We start from the raw sequence: 23,642 nt of genomic DNA, 5'->3' as shown, positions 1-23,642 counted from the left end.
TTACAATGGTGTGTTAGTTTCTGCTTTATAACAAAGTGAGTCAGCTATACATATATCCCCATATCCCCTCCCTCTTGCATCTCCCTCCCACCCTCCCTATCCCACCCCTCTAGGTGGTCACAAAGCACCGAGCTGATCTCCCTGTGCTATGCGGCTGCTTCCCACTAGCTATTGGTTTTACATTTGGTAGTGTATATATGTCCATGCCACTCTCTCACTTTGTCCCAGCTTACCCTTCCCCCTCCCCGTGTCCTCAAGTCCATTCTCTAGTAGGTCTGCGTCTTTATTCCCATCCTAAGTTCATTCAGCCCTAAAAAAATTGAAGTTCATCTCCCATATCTGCATAGAAGCCAGCTTTTACCATTCATTAAAAATATCCTTTCAGCAAAGTATAATCTATCATCTTTCAAATCAAAGGAAGTAATTACACAATTTTATAACTTTCCATGAAAAGTTAATTTCTTTCCAATGTCTATTAATTTGATTTTTATTCTCCCGGGGACATTTTTTCGCTTTCATTCAGTAACCTAGTATGAAGGGATTGCCCACCCAGAACAAACAGTTGGTCCTCTTATAGTCTTCATTAAACATATTTCTCTCAGAAGTAGCCTCATCTTCAATTCCAGGATCCTTCACCTCAGTGTTTAAACCCTATACCAAGTACATTCATGAAGGAATTAAACGAAGGGTAAGAGACTCTCCATTCCACTCTGGTCTCCATTATTTATCTTATTACGTCGGCACTTGACTTCTCCCACCCTGAGCTGTCCTACCTGTAAAGTGGACATAGTAATTACCCCATAAGGTCAGGAGGGTAGTGCAATGACAAAAGGGGATAAATAGTACTAAAATGCTTTAAAATGTTCACAGGAAATATAGAAATATAAATATAATTTAGAAATATGTATTTCATTGTATAGAAATGCAATGTCACAAAACTAAAAGTAGCAAAAGATTGCAGTAGTTCTTTATACAATGCTCTTCCAGTCTACACTCTTCAAATCCAATATTACATGATACTATTTGATATTAAAAGACTAACATTATCTAGAATTAGAGCTCTGACAGCAAAACACGAATGCTGATGACTTAGTATGTGATACTGCATCGCCATCCTCAATGCTAAATCTCTAACTTGAGCAAATGTATTGACTATGATACAGTTCTTAGTGAAAACTGTATAACAATAAAATAGTGGAAGAAGAGTAAACCTTGATTAATCAAAATGCTTAGAAAAGAGGAATCTACTTCTCGGTCACGGCCCAGCATCAATGACTCCAATACCCATTTTGGAGAATAAAATTCTCCTGATTTCAGCTTACTGAGTCAACATTTACTTCTTACTACTGATATCTGAGTGAAGGAATAGTATTCTGTTTTCTTAAAGATTTTTCTTTGATTATGATTAATCAAGGAATCTAAAAAGTTATAATACCCACTTACTTACTAAATATTATAGCACACTAAATATACAGAATTTATAATCCCTCTACAGTTTTCCCACTAGGCTTCATCGAAGACCCCAAAACTATGTGGTTCAGTTTCAAAAATTAAACCAGCATTTCACTAACCATCTCTTCTAGTATCAAAATTATTTTACACAGCATCTCTTTTAAGACATCATTTTATTTTAAAGCTTGGCATTTTATTTTAAAGGTTTCTAGTTTTATTACCCCTCCCAAGTGTTATAACAGTTTCTCCTTTCACGGTGAATTTAAAATTGGAGTGAAACTTACTTTCTTGTATTGCATTAAGGATCTCTGAAAAGTCCACATCACTCTTTGGCCCGTCAGGTAGTATTTGCATATCCAGCTGGTAGCTTTGCAAATCCACACCTCCTTCTAGAGAAACGAAAGATATTCATGGAGTTTGCACTGGTTATCAGACAGCCCAGCATCAGGGTCCCAAGGAGAAGCAATGTCAAGATCGAAAAAGAACAGCCAGCTGGTTTGCCAATGATCCTCCCACGTGGACAAATGACTTTTAAAAAAATGAGGAACATTACTAGCCATTTGCCCCTTATGGGACCAAAAAGGTTTGATTGTATTTCCAAGGCAAAAAGAAGGCAATTACTTTATTAAAATACCACATACTTCGTAGTATTTACGGGTGGTTTCCTAGGTGAAGAATATAACACGCTAGCCTCCACCACAAGGACATTTAAAATTATTCTCAGCTTCTACATGGCTAAAAAGGGACATTCACCACTAATACTTGATGAAGCCATCTTCCTTAAAATGCTAATAATTTATTTAAAGGAAAGGATTTAATCTTCCTGATATCACAGAAAAACGGTATCAATTTTTTCTCTCACAGTTGGACTTCCCCTGTTATATCATTTACTTTGCAATTATAGCAGAATACTTTAATTTATTCTATGAAGTAGTTAAGGCCCTTCTACTAGGTTTGCCCAACGTAGTTTTGGTGCGTTCTGAAGAAAGAGGTGCTGCCCCACACACCTACACAACATTTAAGGACGTCAAAGAAACCAAGATATCAAAAAGTAGCTTTGGGGCTCCCCTGGTGGCGCAGTGGTTGAGAGTCTGCCTGCCAATGCAGGGCACACGGGTTCGGGCCCCGGTCTGGGAAGATCCCACGTGCCGCGGAGCAACTGGGCCCGTGGGCCACAACTACTGAGCTTGTGCTCTAGAGCCCGTGAGCCACAACTGCTGAGCCTGCGCGTCCGGAGCCCGTGCTCCGCAACAAGAGAGGCCGCGACGGTGAGAGGCCCGCGCGCCGCGATGAAGAGCGGCCCCCGCTTGCCGCAACTGGAGGAAGCCCTCGTGCAGAAGTGAGGACCCAACATAGCCATAAATAAATAAATAATAATGTAAAAAAAAATTCAGATTGTGGCAGTAGAGGATATCAAGTTTTTGAAACTCAGGATTCAAGACTTGAAGACCACAGATGTTAAACCATTAAGGAACTAGTTTAAGAAAAGTTTTTCCAAATCAATACAATTCTTAACCTATGTAAGTCAGATAGCTCTAAACTGCAAGATGCAACATTCTCTTCATTGTAAACATTAAGATCGCATTTAGAATCCTTAAAATATAAGGCATTTTTCTTCCTCTGCTCTAGAAGAAATACAAAATTTATTTATTTTATGAAATACAAAATGTATTTCATAAAGTAAAAAACGTGTATTTTATGAAAATATACTTTCATAAAATATAAGGGTCTGGAATTTCTGCCAGTAGGTCATTCACTAAAGTCTAAGATGACGAAGTAGGGGATGCTGTAAAACAAGGACTTCTGTAAACTTTCCTAAATGGAGAGCGATCACTGGACAAGGATATTTTCAAATGAATCCGTCAAGGTGACAATCTTCACCTTTAGCACGTACTGCCCACGTGAAAGAGACTGAATAACTTCAATATACAAGAAGTTGTGTGTCTACTTTGGACTTTTGATATTTAATTAATCATTGTTAATCCTGCAGTGTTGGTGTGATTTCTAAAAGTTGAGAATTGGACTTCTTCCTATGGTCATGGATGTCTCTGACTTTGTCAAAACACAAAGCTCTGACAAAACTAGGCAAGACAGTGAAGGTGTCATGGTTTCAAACTGAAGGGCCTCAGTAATTGACATGCAACTAAGTGCAATCCCAAGAAAAGGAAACAAATAAGTTACATTATAGAGCGAAGCTAAAAAGATTTCCTAAAGATGTCGAGAACCTACTGAACAATTTTTAAAAATGAAAAATAGCTACAAAATTCATGTGATCTCCAAATTTACCTTTAGCTTTTCTCACACTTGATTGATAGGAGTGATTAAATTCAAATCTCAATTGTGATTTGTAGTATGAGTAAAATTGAAAGTAGTTTCGATAAAAAGTAACCTTGATAACAGCACTTGCATTCAATAAAACTTCTTCAGCTGAGCAAACATCTTAAAAATTCACTTTAGATTTGTACCTAGCATACATGGATTTTAGCTAAATCCTTATATACAAAAGGGACCAAAAAAAGCTTCAAATATGAATTTCTTAGTTACCAAATATGTCGATTCCTCTCCCATCCCAACCATCTCTGCCTATAGAAATCCCTTTCTCGTTTCAAGGCCCCTCCTAAATGCTCTGTGGTTCAAGCATTTCTTGATTCTAACAAGTAAATACCCTTTTTCACCCACTGAACCCACATAGCTATCTATATTTTATCTTTTTTTTACAGTACATGTTTTCCATCAAAATTACCTAGCACTGTGAAGACACAGACAAATGTGAGTTCCTAGTCCTCCCTGTCTAGATTTCTTCCTCATCTCTAGCACCTTCGACTAGATTGTAACTTGATGCAGGCCTGGCACCAAACTGCATCCACCTTTTTGTCTCCTACAGAACCTAGGACAAGGTCTTGAACATATTAGTTTCTTGGTTAAAGCTCTTTTACGGCAACTTCACATTACTAGCAACAGCAGTAGATACAGACTAAGAAAATGTCCCAGTCTTCCTTTCCAGTCCACAACTTTAACACATCTTGACAGGTTATCTATAGATCAGGGGTCCCCAACCACTGGGCCGAGGACTGGTACCTCGGAGGTGAGTGGCGGGGGAGCCAGAGAAGCTTCATCTGCCGCTCCCCACTGCTCGCGTTACTCCCTGAACCAACCACCCGACCCCGGTCCGTGGAAACATTGTCTTCCACGAAACTGGTCCCTGGTGCCAAAAAGGTTGGGGACCGCGGCTATAGATGACTATGAAAGGCATATTCTAAATCATACATTTGCTCTTCCCTTCCCTTCTTTTTAAAATTTGTCAATAATAAAGAAAACCTTCAAGTACCAAAGAGCTTATAATGAAAACCAGCAGTGGGCAACTCTACCCCTTTTTCAACCGCAATCCTATTTCCTCAGTCCAACCACTTTTAAGAGTTTCTGTTTTTACTTCCTTTAGATCTCTCTATATGTGTATCCCATTGTCTCTTGATCAATTTTATACAGTTGACCCTTGAACAACTCGCGTTTGAACTGCATAGGTCCACTTATACAGGACTATTTTTCAAGAGTAAATAGTACAGTACTTAAGAGTGCATGTGGTTGAACCTGCTGATGGGGAGGAACCACTGACTGGGAGAGCCAACTATATATTATACGCAGATTAACCGCCTCCCCGCCATTGTTTAAGGATCAAATATATGTTACATAGTTTTCTGCTATGATATAAGACAATATAACTTACTATTACTGCCACTCCCCCTTGCCCCCCACTCACCCATCAAATCATTATTATCAATATAATTCTTCTATATATTGCCTTAGTATAGTGGCTTTAAATAAATTACTTAAAATTCAATTTTTTTGTTCAATCAAATACAGATGATCTTATATTTGCAAATTAACACAAAATGATATAAAAAGCATATTTTGACACTACACTGACCTGGATTTAAATTCCATTTTTATGTGTTCCTAAGCCATTAAATAATGAACCTCATTTTTCTCATTTATAAAATGAAAAGACAATTTTTTGAGCTCTTTTAAAAATTATAATTTACACATATGTAAATAATTTGGTTCATGGTGTTAAGCCATCATGATCCACTAAAAATTTTAAGTGATATATTCCTTCTCTGCAAAATGAGGGCCAGTTCCAGGTTTAGGACCTATACTAAATAAAAACAATTTAGTAAAAAAAAAAAATCCTGTAATTTGGATTTGGAATAGTTACTCCACATTTAAACAAGTAAAGGAAAGTGTGACAAATCAAATCTTAACTTCCCCATGAAACACAAAAGATGGAGGACCCTGTAAAGTAAGCTTAAGGGGACAAATGGTATTTTCCATGACTACCTCATAATAAATGATGCTCTGTCTAAGCTTCTGTCTACATTCAATTTATATTCTGCAAATAAAATTGGTAGTTCCTGTCCAGAGAGGTATATTTAATACAAATCCTCAAACGCGGCATTTTTTACAGAATAGAGAGCAGTGATATTTCAACATGTGATATAAATATCTAAAATGAACCCTCACATGTAATATTTTTGGACTTAATAGGCTGCAAAGACATCATTTTTGAAACTGGGAGTGTGTTTTCAATTCCCCATGAATGAATTCAGTGTTCCTATGACAGTGTTAAGATGGAGAATGATATTAAGAAGGGAGGGAGGTATAGTCTGTCTTCTTTTCAGACTTCCCCTATATCAGCCAGTGTCCACAATAAATCTTCTAGGAAGGAAGCGGGGAAATGAACTCAATTCTTCTGGCGGATCTGACATTGGAAACCCTAGATTAACTTGTGGGATATTTCACTGGTTCTGGAAAAACTTTCCATCTGTGTTTCTTAACTTCATTTATAGTGCTTGCCAAACTCTATTTAGTGTATCGTAAGCTAAAAAACCTTCACAACAGAAGATGCTTCATACGTGCTATTGTAAAAAGACACACAAATCCCACTCTTTCATATTAGTGTTGCTTAACTATAAATCTAGTGATTTGCAAGATCATTCTTTTACAGAAGAAAGCTCGGCTTCGTATTAGCAGGAATACACAGATTGATTCACCCACACTCGTCACTATAAAAGCTAAAGACATTTCTTCAAATGATTAACACTGAGTAGTTCTAAGGGCCCAATTCTGGACTGGGTCCTTACTGGAGTACCACATTTAGCTAACAGCAGGTGGATGTTTCTCAGGTCTAAAATGGAAATAATAATCCCACTGCTTCAGCCAGTAATGGCTGACCTTCAACAAAATTACTTCTATGTTTCCCAGGATTGGCAAGATAGTGATCTCCTAAATTATAAAGAATGCCTGCATTAAGAGTTCCAAAGAGGGCCTGGAAACCAGAGCTGCAAAGCTTTAAATGGCAGGAAGGATTTGTGTGGGAGTGTAGGCAGGGCTCCATGGGGGTCTTCCAATCTTCCAGAGGCTGAGGTCTGTTGCTATGACAACAGTGACTCTTGCCGAGGAAGGGAAGAGAGAAACTCAGGATTAGGAGGGGTTACAGAGTAGAAACCATGATACTTTCAGCATCACTATAATGTTGTTTACTCTTTTAACTTGCACAGTAAATCTTCAGAAGGGCCTGAGATGAATGTATGAAAGAGAATGGCCTTGCAAGACAACAAGCCTCTTGAGAGCCAGGGCTCTGTCCATCTTGTGCATCGGCCTCTTATCTCTAACTCAGGGAATTAAGTAAGTAGAGCAGAAGCTTACGATTAACCGTCTATCTACCACGATTAAGAACTTAGTTTAGGGTTAGGGCTCAGGCCACTAGTTATAGTCATATGATCTTGAGTTAGTAGTTACTTAAATCTCTCCAAGCTTCTTAAATATAAAGTTATTTGAAATAGACTTGGGCAGAAGATGCAATTCTAAATTCCATTAAAACACAATACTCTTTCCAGAAATAGTTGCCTTTGTGGATGCCTTTTCTGTAGCTTTTCTTTATTCACTTTGTATATTCAAATGGTTGTGAAAAGATTCTTCAGAAAGGTATTTCTAAATACACCACATAGGTCAAAATATGTGCATATGTCCCTCAGCAAAGGGGAAAAAGTGAACATTTCTAAGGGAAGAATTTGGTATGTATTTTTAGAAAACTCAATTTTGTTACTCAGCAAATGATAGCAAGGAGCACAGATCCCAATGCCCACATTTCAAGGCTCAAAATAGCTTCTTTTCCTAAGCACCCCTCTATTTACTAAACTCACATCACACATTTTACAAAAAAACACTTAAAGAGGAAGAGATTCAAATGAAGGATGATTAGTATTATTTCTAAACCATAGTTTAGAAAGATACCACATTCACCTTCAAGGCAATGAGAAATAAAACAGAGGTCCAATGTAGCTCTTATACTTTTTCTCCCACATATTCTCAAAGCCATGTGGAAGATCTTATCTTCCAGCCACACCAAAAATCCGTTTCACAAATAGAAAAATAAATATATATTTTCATCCAAGCTTCAGATTCATTCAAGAAGAGTAGCCAGATTCCTCAGGTTCAATAAAGAAGTTTCAGGCACAATTCTCAGTAAAATGTCTGTTTCCGGATAAGGTGATGAGAAAACACTAAATTTCACACTCAACTATTTTCACCCTCAAGGAAAAAAGATTGGCTCAGTGGGAAAAAAACACTCGTAAGAAACTAAAGACATAGGTTTTAGCTAGGGTCCATCAGTGACTAATTTTGTACTTTTCGTCAAGCAATTTCATTTCCTGAGGCATAGTAATTAGCAGGGCTAATTCTGCCTCACGCACCACTGTGAGAACTCAGTGAGATGCAGGAGAAATATTTGTGGAAGCCCTTTAGAGACAATAGATCATCATCTAACGTAAGGTGATGGTATCATGATTATTACTGTGGTCAAGATTAGCCATACGTTTACTTTTTTTCCCTAAAGAATGAGTTGAATCTTGACTCTCATCTTGGCAGAACTAGAAAGAAGTCAGCCAACACACCAGTCTTTCTTCGCTGTCTTTCTTTTTTCAATCTCTGCTTAATTGTTCCTTTTCTCTCCTTCTTCCCACAGCCTCTGGTACTTATGTTAAACAGAATGTGAAAGGTACTTGCTGAGTTAATTCTGTTTCCCTAATTTGAGAGCAGGCCTTGACATAATACTGGAATTAGAAAAAGGGAAGATGAAAAAACAAAGGTCTAATGCAGAGTAGAACAAAAATGATGCTACAAAGTAGAGCATCACTGATATAGAAAGAAATAACTGGTTAAGGTGACTATGTGTTTTCAGTGGAATCTAACCGGTCCCTTCCTCAATATAGTCTTCTTATGCTACGGGCTGAACTATTACAGGGCTTTCAATTTTCCAAAGCTTTGGCATACAAACTTGCTAGAAATATTGCTACCAAGTTGTTTGAAGAAGGTAATGAGAGAATCAAACCACCAGAGTTGGAATCCTGCCTCCGCCACTTACTGGCTGCGTGTTTTGGGGCAAGTTACTTAAACCTTCTCTGTGCCTTAGTTTCCCCAACCATAAAATAAGGCTGACAGCATGAGGATATTATGGAATTAAATGAAATAATGAATGCAAATAGCTTAACAGTTTTTGAGGTTGGGAATATGGTAGAGTACTTAAGGGGAGCTGTAATTTTATTATTGTCAAACATTTAGTACTGTCTGTATATAGATAGCATAAGACGACAGTATACAGACAACATGTATACATGTCATTCTAGCTCACTGGAAACAACAAAATCCTAAAGTTTCTCTCCTGTGAAATCAACTTGTCCCAGCATTTAAATACATATCTATATAAGTGAAAAATAATCTTGCATAAAAGGGGAAAGGGCTGCTTAGGCTTTTAAAGGAAGATAAAGGGAATTGTGTTAGAAATTACTTGGGAAAATAATGAAATGTATCAGCAAAACATCATTTTACCAACTCTAGAAGAGAATAAAGGACAAATTCTGTGACTAATGGCATTTCTCTAGGACTATACGATGGGCCTATCATATAAAGGAAAAGCAATAGAAGAAATATTTTAGATTTCACAAAGCTTCTAATTCTATTTTGCGTGGCACAGTCATTAAACTGGGATAACGTGACCCATACTCACTAAGCTTTACACTTTCAAATTCAAAAATTCGCAATCAGTGCTTCAGTTGACTCTGTTCTTGACCCTTAAATGACAGTTCCAAGCCTGGTGCCATTTAATACTTTTATTATTGGCCTATAAAGTGGAATACTATTCATTAATTACGAGCGGCTAAAAGATAAGGTCAAAATGAAATCAATACACAAGAGAAACATCTGAAACAATCAGAAGGAAAGAGAAACCATACAAATACAAGATGAAGGTGAACAGCTCCTGCGTCAGTGCAGCATAAAGGGAAACCGTCTTAATCGTTAACCTGGCTCAAGTTAACTGGGAAACTGCTCTATGCTTCAAGGACCGAGTGAGAAATGATTCTGGGACATAAGGACTTTCAGGCTTGTGAATTTTGTCTATGATGATGGTGACAACAAAAATGATCCTTTGCTCCTGTCACCTTACTGTGCAAGGATCATATAGAGCATTTTACATGAATGAATTTATCTGGCATAACAATGCCACATACGGTTGCCAGATATAACACATGAAAATACAGGGTGCCCAGGTAATTTAAATTTCAAATAAACTAATAATTTTTTATGATAAGTCTGCCCCATGCAATTCATGGGACATTCTTACACCAAAAGGTATTTGTTGTTTATCTGAAATTTAACTGTGAGTCCTGTGTTTCATCTGGCGACCCTAACACTGTGAGATAGGTATTAATAGTCTCATTTTGCTGATGAGGAAAAAGATTCAGAGAAATTAAGTCATTTGCCCAAGTCTGCATAGCTATTAGGGAACATACGTGGGTTTAAAACATCTAAAAACAAAGCTTGCACTGATCACCACTATAATGCACTATTATTATGCTCTTTCCTATATCTGAATGGCCATCCCTCCATCTTCCTGTTGATGTTTTAGCTGACCTTCAAAGTCCAATCTGTAGAATCCTTCTTATATCTTTTCCCTAGTAATAATGTTTCCATAATTGTATTTATATCTCTATTCTAGCCCTTAATACAATGAATTCTATTATAGCAGGTTAAGTACAGGTCCCTGTAGTGGATATTCTTCCATATACATTTCCCTTTTCTAATGTCACCTCTATTTCCTTTTGGGGAAATGTCTTTCCCTTACTGTGTGCAGCCTGGGTGGGAGGAGAAATCAAGGGGTCCTATCCTCCTATTATAAAAGCTGAAGAGGGAGGCCTCCTCTGTCCTATCCTTTTATCTCTCATCACTCTCTGCCCAACCACGGGAAAGGCACATAGTTGATAGAATCTCTTCCAGGTCTTCAAAAACTGAGCCAGATGATGCAAAAACCAAGAAAAATGGTAAGGGTTCATTTATTCCAGAAAGTCAAATAGTCCTTTTCTTGGTATCTGTTCCTTTACCAAGGCCAGTTCTCCAGCCTTTCCATCCATATCCTTCAAATTTAAATTCCTTCTTTTCTCGGATTAAATAATTGGTTTCAGTTTTTTATAACCAAAGAGCCCTGACTGATGGTCTTTCTGGACATGACTGTGAGCTCCCCAAGGTCCATGTGCAATAGAGTTCTACACCATTCCAGCCCCAATGAAGTACCCTCCAAAGAAATATTTGTTAGGACATAGTAGGCACTCAGAAATGTTTGTAAACTCAAAGGGGAATAAATGAACTGAAATTGTTCAGGGTTGATGGCACAGAAGATCTACAAGATTTTCTTGTTCTTTCTTTTCATACTTATCAACCAGTCTGAGTGGGCTTTTAGAAAGTGCTTTGGGAATCGAGATTATTAACTTTGTAAAAAGTAGATGGATGATTTAATAGGCCTCACTCTGACTAAAATGCACATGCTGCTTCTAAGATCTATGATTCACTGCAAATAAGAAACTCGGTTTGAGAGCTCTTCTATAATTTCCCAACAGAGAACTACGATGCATTAGTAAAAGTACACTAAAAATAAAAGGATGGAATTCAAGTCACATCTATCTTAATAATGTGAGTTTTAAATACATATATTTTCAAAAACAGGTTTCTAATCATAATTTGTTTAATATGATTTTTCTTAACTATAATTATGCTAAAGAATTGGTTTTATTTATATTTTCAACCAATAGCCAATGCAAGTAGGGTTCAAGAATCGATGATAAAATTATGATAGATAAATGTAGTGATGTGTTTTTTGAGGTAAGAGCAGTGACAAGATATGCTGACATCACACCATTAGGAAATATCTTAACATTTCTTCAAATGTTTATTACATTAATATCAGTAAAGGATGTCAAAGACTGACTCTTCTCTGCCTGGGTCAAACACAAACAGAATATTCTATACAATTCTGGGCACTGTATTTCCAAAGATGCAGTAATGAAATAAGACTTTTTCTAAGAGTCGAGTGGGTAGGATGGTAAAGAAGGTGAAAACCATGCTGTTGAAGGAAGCATCGAAGGAACTAGAAAATGTGTCAGTTGGCAAATAGCCCAACATGAGTTTTTGAACAACTAAAAGATCATCACTGAAAGAAGAATAGATTTAGCCTGCATAACTTCAGAATGCAAACCTATACCCAGTGAGTGCAATAGATTTCGACAAACAGCAAATAATCAGCCTTTGATAAGGCTTCCAAGTTCTGACTAGTTGGATCAGAAAGGCTTTTGGGAGGAGGGGGGATTTGGGATACACTTTGAGGAATGAGAAGGGCTTGAGAGAGATGCATTGAGGTAGGGGCATTCCAAAAAGAGCTAGGAGCTTGAATAATAGCAGAGAAGTGGAAGAGTAAAAGCCTACTTGAGAAATAGTGCAGAGCTCTGGATAAAGTAGAACAAGGCAGGTTACATAGTACAAAAGATGCCAGGAAAAATAGGGAGAGGTAAAACTGTAGAGGCTTCAAAACTGGGCTCACTGGGCCTTCCAGAATTCTCTTCCCATCAGTCTTTTCTCAGATTGGTCCCTTCATCTTCTTGCTTTCATGAAAGCCTGGCTCTTCCCAGAGGTCACAGCTTCCCCATGGCTCTTTCCTATGGTACTATTTTTGTCCCACAGCCCTGACACCAAAGGATCTGGAGGAGGAGGAGGGGGTGTCTTCCTTGAGTCCTCATGTCACCTTCAGACCATTGTTCTTCCCCCTTTCCTAAAATCTCCCAGCCTTGAATCTCAGGTTGTTTTATTATATCACCTTCTCTCCATCATCACTGCACCCACCTGCTGCCTTCCAGATCATGCTCCCTCATTTCCTGATGAGGTTACCTCCTGACTTATTGTCACTCTCCCAGAACTATTCAATTCAATTTCAATATCTATGTAGATGATCCTTCCCAAACCCCGGCCTCTCATTCTGAGAATACTTTCCTCCACTGATCTTGCCCTCCATCATGTTACACTCACTAACTTCATACCCTAGCCTCAACCTCATCATTACTAACAACAGCAACACCCTTCTTAGTAGCAGTGCCCTGCATTCCACTCTTTCACTACCACCTCTTATCTTTTCAGCTCTTCTTCCCCTGTCCTAACCTTAGTACCCTTTAATCCCCTCTTGGACCTCCAACCAAGTGATCCTATCAACTTTCCACTGAAACTCACTCCCCCCTCCGGATGTCTTCACTCCCCTCTGTACTAAGCTTAAAACACATGATCGACTGTTATCATCATTCTCTCTAGTGCACCTTTGATTCCCTCTCTCTCTCTCTTTTCCTAATTCCTTGGCAAAATCAACACCCTGACTAAATATAACTCTATATATTGATATAGTCTTTGTTTTTATTCACGTAGCTAAACAAGGTTAAAGAAAAACACACAACCATGGTAACTAGTCCTAGTTTAATTTCATGACCATGAACCTCAAATAGCCATTTAATGTGGGTCAGCAACCATATTCCACCGTTTACACCATCCTACCATCCTCTCAATCAATCTGACTCCCTTCTCGTTCTCAGTTATGACCTTCCTTACCACATTGCAGATAAAACTGAAACAGCGGGAAAAGAACTTCTCAGACCCTCCTCACGTTGCCAACATCTACACACTCTCCCTTCCCATCTGTTATCACAGATAAACTGTTCATGATTCTATTGTGCAAACGGCTCTCATTTCTCTCACCAATCCTCACATCACGAATTATTCCCTCTCCCCAACGCCAGTTATCTGCTGGAGATTTGCTATTTTGCAAAGAAACTCTCTTGACCTCGCTTCTCCCCCAGCGGCTGCCCTATTTCTTCGCTACCCTTCACAGCAAAACTACTTTTAAAAAGTTGTCTCTATTCTCAGTATCCAATTCATATGCTTCCATTCTGTCTGAGACACACTTTAATCAGAGTTTCATCCCCACCACTTCACCAAAGCTGTTCTCAAAATCACCATCGATCTCCACTTTACTAAAATCAATGGCCAATTCTTATTTCTCATCTTACTTGACTTTCAGCAACATTTAACCTAGATAATCACTCCTCTCTTTGCGATAAACTTTTCTTTATTTAACTTCCAAGACATGTAATTTCTGGTTTCTCTCCAGCCTTGCTGGCCATTCTTTCTCGGCCTTCTTTGCTGGTGGTTTGTGCTCTGACCTTTACTATTGGGGTGTGCCAGATTTTAGCCCTTAATCCTCTCCCCCTTCTCCATCTGGTCATCTCTTTCCCTTTCACGGCTTTAAAGATGATTTATTTGTCATTTACTTGTCAACAAGAGTTGATTTTATATCTCCTTCCCAGACCAGTCTCTCAAACTCCAAATATGTTTATCCCACCACCCACGTGATCTCTCCAGTTGCCCACAGACTTCCGATCTTGACCCCACTTCTGCCCTCAAATCCACTAAGTCCACTTTGCCTTCAGCCTTCTCCATCTCAGTTGATACCAAACCCATTTACTCAAGTCAAAAACCATATAGTCATACTTGGCTCTCCTTTCTCTCTTATCCCACATCTAATCCATTGAAACTCTGTGGCCCAACTTTATTTTATTTTTTAATTTTTATTGGAGTATAGTTGCTTTACAATGTTGGGTTAGTTTTTACTGTACAGCAAAGTGAATCAGCTATACGTATACATATATCCCCTCTTTTTTGGAGTTCCTTCCCGTTTAGGTCACTGCAGAGCACTGAGTAGAGTTCCCTGTGCTTTACAGTAGGTTCTCATTAGTTATCTATTTTATACATAGTATCAATATTGTATATATGTCAATCCCCATCTCCCAATTCACCCCACTCCCCCCTTGGTATCCATATGTTTGTTCTCTACGTCTGTGTCTCTATTTCTGCTTTGCAAATAAGATCATCTATACCATTTTTTTAGATTCCACATATATGTGTTAATATACAATTTTTTTTTCTCTTTCTGACTTACTTCACTCTGTATAATAGTCTCTAGGTCCATCCACATCTCTACAAATGACCCAGTTTTGTTCCTTTTAATGGCTAAGTAATATTCCATGGTATATATATGTACCACATCTTCTTCATTCATTCATCTGTTGATGGACATTTAGGTTGCTTCCATGTCCTGGCTATTGTAAATAGTGCTTGTGTGCATGTGCCTTTTTGAATTATAGTTTTCTCTGGGTATGTGCCCAGTAGCAGGATTGCTGGATCATATGGTAATTCTATTTTTAGCTTTTTAAGGAACCTCCATACTGTTCTCCATAGTGGCTGTATCAATTTACATTCCCACCAACAGTGCAAGAGGGTTCCCTTTTCTCCACACCCTCTCCAGCATTTAGTGTTTGTAGAATTTTTGATGAAGGCCATTCTGACTGGTGTGAGGTGACACCTCATTGTAGTTTTGATTTGCATTTCTCTAATAATTAGTGATGTTTAACACTTTTCATGTGCCTTTTTCTACCCGTAGTAAGAGCTACCATCAGGTCTCGACTTGATTATTATGGTGGCCTCCTATCTGACCTTCCTCCTTTTACCCTCTACCCCTATAGTCTATCATCAAATAATAGCTAAAGTGATCCTGTTAAAAAATAAGTCAGATCATGGGATTCTTCTGCTCAAAACCCCTTAAAAGCTCCCATTTCATATAGGGCTCAAAGTCCTTACATGGCCTGCAAGGCCCTGCCCCATGTGGTCCCTCTGACCTCACTGAGCTGATGTTTCCTTCCCACTCCAAGCTCAGGGGTCTCCGTGCTTTTCCTCAAACTGCCAGACTCATTCCTATCGTAGGGCCTGTCAACTGGCTACCCCTCTGCTGTGATGAACTTGCCCATCTAAGCGGCTCTCTCAGCTCCTTCTGGTCCTTGATCACACATCTTCTCCACAATGTGGCCTACATGCTGACCACCTTATTTAAAATTGCAACATGCAACCCTACCACCTGATTTCCCCTACTTTTTCTTTTATCCATAATATTTATCTTCTTCCTAAACACTATTTATTATGTTTATATATTACCTATCTCCCCCATATAATATGTTAACTCTCCAGGGGCAGGGATCTTTGTTTCATTCACTGATGTATTCCAAGTACTTGAAGAATGCTTGGCAACCAAATTGGCCCTCAATAAATATTTGCTGAAAGGCAGGTAGAGCAATTAGAATGTGATTGTAATTTGTCAATTATACCCTAATAAACCTAGAAAAAAATTTAAGGAACTCTATAATAATAGTCTAAAAAACAGCTAATGAAGGGTCAGTTCAGTCCTACCCTACAAATTATTTAATGGAGGTACAAGATAAATATCCCAGAATCCATGCCTTTAAAGACCTTATGGTGGAGAGACAGACAATTTCAAAATATTAAAAGATTATGGAGCGGGCTTCCCTGGTGGTGCAGTGGTTGAGAATCTGCCTGCCAATGCAGGGGACACGGGTTCGAGCCCTGGTCCGGGAAGATCCCACATGCCGCGGAGCAACTACGCCCGTGAGCCACAACTACTGAGCCTGCGCGTCTGGAGCCCGTGCTCCGCAACAAGAGAGGCCACAATAGTGAGAGGCCCGCGCACCGCGATGAAGAGTGGCCCCCGCTTGCTGCAACTAGAGAAAGCCCTCGCACAGAAACGAAGACCCAACACAGCCAAAAATAAATAAATAAATAAGTAAATATTAAAAAAATAAAAAATAAATTGGAATTATAAAAAAAAAAAAAAAAGATTATGGAGCAAAACCAGGTTATCCTAGAGAGAGCAGCATGAGCAAAGGTTGAGAGATATGACATAGCATCACGTGTCTGGAGAGCTGAATGCAAGTCAGTCTGATCAGACGTCATGGTCTAGTTGATGTGTCAACTTGGCTGGACTAGAGTCCCCAGTTACTCAGTGAACACTAATCCGGAGGCTGCTGTGAAGGCGTTGTACAAGTCCATGATCGGTTACTTTAAATAAGGGAGATTATCCTAGACAAGGGGGTTGGGGTGCTGATTCAATCAGCCGAAAGGTCTTAAAACCAGAGCTAAGGCTGTCCTGAAGAAGAAATTCCACCTGTGGACAGCGACCTCCACTGTGCCCAAGAGTACCAGCCTGCCCTTCCTAACAGCCTGCCCTATGGATTTCAGAACGGCCTAGACAGCCCTCACAATCATGTAAGTCAATTCTTTTTAATAAATTTCTAGTATAAATCTTCTACTGGCTCTGCTTTTCTGGTTGAGCCCCAGCTGATACATTAGAGTATAAAGTTTAAGGCAGAAGGGGGGAAAAACAAGGATGAGAAGCACTAGGGGCTAGATCATGATGGGCGTTTGTTTTTAACATGCTAAGAGGTTTGGCCTTTGCCCTAGAATGAGTAGGACAAGCAAGATGAACGGCATGATCAGGGGTGGAAATGAATCATTCTGCATTTGGTGTAAAGGATAACTATGACAGGAGGCAAGAGGATGAGAGAGATGCTGGAGGTTGGGAAACTGTCAAGAGTTACCTCTGAGAGATGTGAGATGAGAACCAAGAAAGAAGGCCATCATGGAAGTCAGAGAAGTGCTTTGGGAAGAAGTCGTGGTCCATTCGGGTCGGGTGCATCAGAAGAGTCTGCTACTCACCACATTATGGTAAAAGGGGGTCACTAAGGGCCTCAAGAACCGCCATGATGGACAGGAGGAGGCAGAAACCCGACGGTGTTGGGTTGAAGAGTGGCTGGGAAGGCAGAGAGTAGAGCCAAGCCAAGCAGATTACTCTTTCAGAAGTCTGGCTCAGAAGGGAGGGGAGAAGTGGTGGAAGAGAGAAAAGGATGTGATGTCAAACGAAGATGATTAGAACGAGGGAAGCTTTAAGCCTTCTTCACAGAATGAGGGGAAAGGGCAAGGTCCAAGAGAGGAAAAGGGTGGCCAAGGCCACTGGTGAAGGACACAGGTGAAAGCTTGGTCAAGGACAGTGGGAAGACCCTCATCTTTTTTTTTTCTTTTTTTTTTTTACGTGACTGCGCGACCCTCATCTTTTGAAAACCAGAGGAAAAGGTGAAGGATGGGAGTAAACAGAGATATACATGGAGATGCAGGGTAAGGGACCTGCAGTCATTCAGGCCCAGTGGCTTGTGGGTTTCTCCATGAGGTTAGGAAACAAGGTTATCAGCTGAGAGAAAGAAGATGACATGTCTAGAGAAGGAAACTTGACTTTAGTTGAGGTTGGGTGGCCACCTGCAAGGACATTACACAGAGAAATCAGGATTGGGTGACACTTATACTAAGTGACTTCAGAATTTCCTCACAATTTGATGTTCCTGTGAGTCAGAAAGACAGTGTTCACTTGTTTTTCCTCAGCACCCAAAACAATGCCTGGCATACAGTATGCACTCAATACCTTTGTTGAATGAATGAACGAATGAATACTTAAATGAGCCTCTCACCCAAATACTTTTAGTTGTAATTACCAACTTTGATATACACTCATTTTAACATATTTAAGAGATCACAGATGCTTCTCAGAGCCTTGAAACTTCATATGAATTTAGTCTTCTACCTTCACCTGAGGAGGAAATACAGGCAAGTCAAGCCACATAACTGAGGCTTCAAAGCGGACATTTTCAGCTTGACTTTTTCCCCGAGCTGTCTTAGAGCAAATTATCAAGAAACTGGCCAAATTTCTGTATTATTTTATTATATAATAAGCTTTTTTGAACTGAGCAAGTTTATTCACCGAAATTTTTCATTTAGATTCTCCCACTGTAAGTGGAATGTTGCCTTAACCTCTTCTGACACATCAAGCTCTCTTCCCTCCTATTGGTCTTGGTGACATTGACCACTGACTGAAGTGAAGAAAGAGAGAAAAAAAAAAAACCAAGACTCTTTTTAAAAAGCAAGCTTAACTGGCAGCATGGAAGAGTTAGACAATAAAAATATAATGCAGGCTGTGTCAGCCTGTTGCTAACACAGGTCCCTGTTGACCCTTCCCCATGCATTACCTGGGTGGAAGACTTTGGTTTTCCCATTAGTGATTCCAGAAGACTTTGCCTCCATTTTTATTGACCTTCTGCCTGGTGGGAGTGAGGAGTGCCTGACCACAGGCAGGCGACGTGACCCTGGGCGGCTCGCCACACTTCGCCGTTGGTGGATTTGCAAACGCTTTTCAGCCCCATGAATAGATAAACTTAAACCTGGAATAAGAAATAGCACCATTATATTGAAGAAGTCAGTGCAGAATGGCTAAAACGCCAAATTATTTTCTGGCATATAATCCAGAGAGCATTAAGTAACTTTGTTTCAAATTCTTAAGGGATGCTAGTAATATAAGAACTGTGATACCAATTGATTTTCACATTACATTATTTCCTGAACATTGTTTCATTCAAAAGTGGACAGCCTCAGTTATTGTGACAAGAGTTTTATAAACAGATCCAAAAAAGTTAAATACTAAAATTCTTCCGAAGTCCTGGAAAATATGCACATAATTGGCATGCTGTTGTCAGGGGCATGAGAATTAGAAACTGTTGTGATATCTGGCATTTCAATAAACATTGAAGAATTTTTTTCCACGGTATTCACGTATAGGCCAGAGTTAAAGACTGAACTCAGATTTACACCTCTGATAACCTTAAAATTATGGACGTTTTTAGGGCCATTTTATATGGGAAAATTTCAACCATACTAAAAGTGAAAAGAATAGTACAATGGACTCGATGTACCTACCACCCAGCTTCACTAAATAAAGATCTTCCCAAAAAGCTGAAAACAAAACTTTCCAATATTCACCTATTCCACTCCCTTTGCTGTCGGTTTGCTTTTTAGGTGCCAGAGTAGTTTAAAGCAAATCCCAGACTTCATGTCAATTTCATCAGAAACAATATTGATTGTATTAACTTATATCAATTATATAGATATGGATTACATCTGCTGATACATACAAACTATATTTTAAAATTCTGAGCTCAAAAGATAAAAACACTCATATCACCGCTGGAGGTTGATAAAATACCAATTCATTATTAAGAAAATGATAAATAAAAGGAAAGAAGAAAGCATTTATCCTGCCTTTCCTTTACTAACCATACTTAAGCCAAATAGTTGATAAGACAAAGTTCTTCACTACAGAAGAATTCCAGTTCATAAATGACTGATGGAAAAGAGAATTGGAAAATCATTTTAGAAGCCTCAAGTAAAATATGAAAGGTTATATGATTTTTCCAAAGAAGCACTGTGAGGACAGAGCTGCAATTCAAACTCATGGTGGACTGAATCCAGATTTGTTCTTTAAAAAAAGCCAAGGAAAGGTGTTAGTCTTATTTGATGCCAACCAGCCAGGGGGACTTGTTAAGGAATCATGCCATCTGATGAAGGAAAGCTAAGCTTCACCAAATCACAAAATTTTTTCATTAAAAGGAAAATCTCTATGAGTCTGTTTCTGTTTTGCTATATATGTTCCTTTGTATTATTTTTTAGAGGGGTTACCACTTGGGAGAAGGAAGTGGGGAGGGGAATGTTAGGGGTATGGGATTAAGAGATACAAACTACTATGCGTAAAATAGATAAGAACAAGAATGTATTGTAGAGCAAAGGGAATTATAGCCATTATCTTGTAATATCTTTTGATAGAGTATAAGCTAAAAACACTGAATCACTTATGCTGTACACCTGAAACTAATATTGTAAATCAACTATACTTCAGTTAAAAAAAAAAAAAAGAGGAAATCTTGAAACTTGAAGGTAGAAATTTAGCGTTGGAAGTCACCTTAGCAGTTAGCTAATTCATCTGGTACCTTACACAGATGAGGAAACTGCGCAATGGCAGGGTAAAACAATCGGCTTACAGATTATCAGTACTGGAAGGCCTCAGTGAGAAGTCTACTACAAACCCAGAAATGAAGGAAATTAAAAACCTGCTCAGAGGTAAATTATAAATCAGCAATCATGGGTCATGTCAGAGGTATGAAGAGTTACTTTAAATTTTCCCAAGGTTGGGGTGGGGCAGGATGTGACCTGGGCCAATTCGTAAGTTCTAAGGAATTTTAAGAAAGGATGATTCAAATCAGAATGAGGTGTGGTCAGCCAAGGAAAAGACAATAACAATACAAACAACAACAGTAAACAAAACATGTAAGAGAGACAAACCCGGGCAGTGCCCATCCAGGCAACAGGCTCAAAGTTCAAAATTTCCCAATGCAGAGCCAGACGGCACTGACACGCAACTTTTCTCTCCTCTATCCACTTAACTGCCCTCGCTCTGACTACGCTCACCAGACAAACTTCGGATTAGGATGTGGCTTCCAGGGCAGGGAGAGAGAAATCACACGAGTATTCCCACCTCCCCGGCAGACAGGGTTCTCGGTGTGGATTAACAAACTGGCACCCTGGGTTTCCAAACTGGCACCCTGGGTTTCCACACATCCACCTCCTCAAAAATTACTTAGTATACTCCGCCCCCATGATCCGGTTTCTAAGCCCACAAGCTGTGAGCCTGAGACTTGTTCGTGGGAGATTCACCCTGGTGAGACCTGCCATGCTAGGTGGCCCCTTGAGAGACAGCCTGGCCCCTTCCCCTCACACTGCCCGCCCTGCTCTGATGCTCAGCTGCCTCAGCAAGTATGAGCCCTGCTCGTAGGTGTCTCTCTAGGGGCACGACTGGCACTACAGCATCAGCCTGGCATTCCTCCACTCTGCCGTGCTCCCTGCTACCATGCTATGCTCCACATTTCCAGAAAGGTGCAAAACAAATGTCTACAGATGCATCAAGACTTCAGAAGACGGCAATTCCCTAGTGGTCCAGTGGTTAGGACTCAGCGCTTTCACTGCAGTGGCCCAGGTTCAAGATCTAAGATCCTGCAAGCTTCGAGGTGCAGCCAAAAAAAAAAAAAAAAAAAAGGCTCCAGAAGAATGCACACAGATTTTCAGGTGACAGATGAAGGGGCTGGGAGGGATACTTGAAGTCAACATCAGATGGTACATGCAGTCTCAGTCTGCATATATGAAACAGACAGCTCTCCCAAAACCATTTCTTTTTTTAAATTTTTTTAAATTATTTTTTTATACAGCAGGTTCTTATTAGTTATTTATTTTATACATATTAGTGTATATATGTGAATGCCAATTTCCCAATTCATCCCACCACCACCACCCCCCGACTTTCCTCCCTTGGTGTCCATACATTTGTTCTCTACATCTGTGTCTCTATTTCTGCCTTGCAAACTACTTCATCTGTACCATTTTTCTAGATTCCACATATATGCATTAATATACGATATATGTTTTCTCCTTCTGACTTACTTCACTATGTATGACACCCTCTATGTCCATCCACATCTCTGTAAATGACTCAATTTCATTCTTTTTTATGGCTGAGTAATATTCCATTGTATATATGTACCACCTCTTCTTTATCCATTCATCTGTCAATGGGCATTTAGGTTGCTTCCAAGACCTGGCTATTGTAAATAGTGCTGCAATGAACATTGGGGTGCATGTGCCTTTTTGAATTATGGTTTTCTCTGGGTATGTGCCCAGTAGCGGGATTGCGGGATCATATGGTAATTCTATTTTTAGTTTTTTAAGGAACCTCCATACTGTTCTCCATAGTGGCTGTATCAATTTACATTCCTACCAACAGTGCAAGAGGGTTCCCTTTTCTCCACACCCTCTCCAGCATTTTGGCTGGTAGATTTTCTAATGATGCCCATTCTAACCAGTGTGAGGTGATACCTCATTATAGCTTTGATTTGCATTTTTGTAATAATTAGTGATGTTCAGCAGCTTTTCATGTACTTCTTGGCCATCTGTATGTCTTCTTTGAAGAAATGTCTATTTAGGTCTCTTCCCATTTTTTGATTGGGTTGGGTTTTTTTTAATATTGAGCTGCATGAGCTGTTTATATATTTTGGAGATTAATCCTTTGTCCGTTGATTTGTTAGCAAGTATTTTCTCCCATTCTGAGGGTTGTCTTTTCATCTTGTTTATAGTTTCCTTTGCTGCACAAAAGCTTTTAAGTTTCATTAGGTCCCACTTGTTTGTTTTTGTTTTTATTTCCATTACTCTAGGAGGTGGGTCAAAAAAGATCTTGTTGTGATTTATGTTAAAGAGTGTTCTTCCTATGTTTTCCTTTAAGAGTTTTACAGTGTCCAGTCTTACATTTAGGTCTTTAATCCATTTTGAATTTATTTTTGTGTATGGTGTTAGGGAGTGTTCTAATTTCATTCTTTTACATGTAGCTCTCCAGTTTTCCCAGCACCACTTATTGAAGGGACTGTCTTTTCTCCATTGTATATCCTTGCCTCCTCTGTCATAGATTAGTTGACCATAGGTGTGTGGGTTTCTCTCTGGGCTTTCTATCCTGTTCCACTGATCTATATTTCTGTTTTTGTGCCAGTACCATATTGTCTTGATTACTGTAGCTTTGTAGTATAGTCTGAAGACAGGGAGTCTGATTCCTCCAGCTCCGTTTTTTTCCCTCAAGGTTGCTTTGGTTATTCAGGGCCTTTGTGTCTCCATACAAATTTTTAGATTTTTTGTTCTACTCCTGTAAAAAACATCATTGGTAATTCGATAGGGATTGTACTGAAACTGTAGATTGCTTAGGGTAGTACAGTCATTTTCACAAAATTGATTCTTCCAATCCAAGAACATGGTATATCGCTCCATCTGTTTGTATCATCTTTGATTTCTTTCATCAGTGTCTTGAAGTTTTCTGAGTACAGGGCTTTTACCTCCTTAGGTAGGTTTATTCCTAGGTATTTTTTTCTTTTTATTCCAATGGTGAATGGGATTGTTTCTTTACTTTCTCTTCTGACCTTTCGTTGTTAGTGTATAGGAATGCAACAGATTTC

General features: G+C 39.1%; 1 protein-coding gene across 4 annotated transcripts in view; it reads right to left on the bottom strand.

Annotated features, from left to right (window-relative positions):
* Positions 1 to 23,642, bottom strand: part of ANO4 (anoctamin 4) — a 461,908-nt gene that overhangs the window by 206,380 nt on the left and 231,886 nt on the right. For 3 of the 4 annotated variants that reach the window (XM_068560975.1, XM_068560976.1, XM_068560978.1), the window contains 2 exons: positions 18,795 to 18,986; positions 1,737 to 1,841 (listed from right to left, as the gene is read on the bottom strand). In XM_068560975.1, coding sequence (XP_068417076.1) covers positions 1,737 to 1,841; positions 18,795 to 18,986 — 297 coding nt within the window. The remainder of the gene's footprint in view (positions 1 to 1,736; positions 1,842 to 18,794; positions 18,987 to 23,642) is intronic. The other variant, XM_068560977.1, reaches the window with a different exon arrangement.

The sequence above is a fragment of the Eschrichtius robustus genome, chromosome 13 (assembly GCF_028021215.1).
Source record: "Eschrichtius robustus isolate mEscRob2 chromosome 13, mEscRob2.pri, whole genome shotgun sequence".
Taxonomy (NCBI): Eukaryota; Metazoa; Chordata; class Mammalia; order Artiodactyla; family Eschrichtiidae; genus Eschrichtius; species Eschrichtius robustus.
Note: the sequence above shows the minus strand (reverse complement) of the source record. Positions and strands in the feature narration are given on the sequence as shown.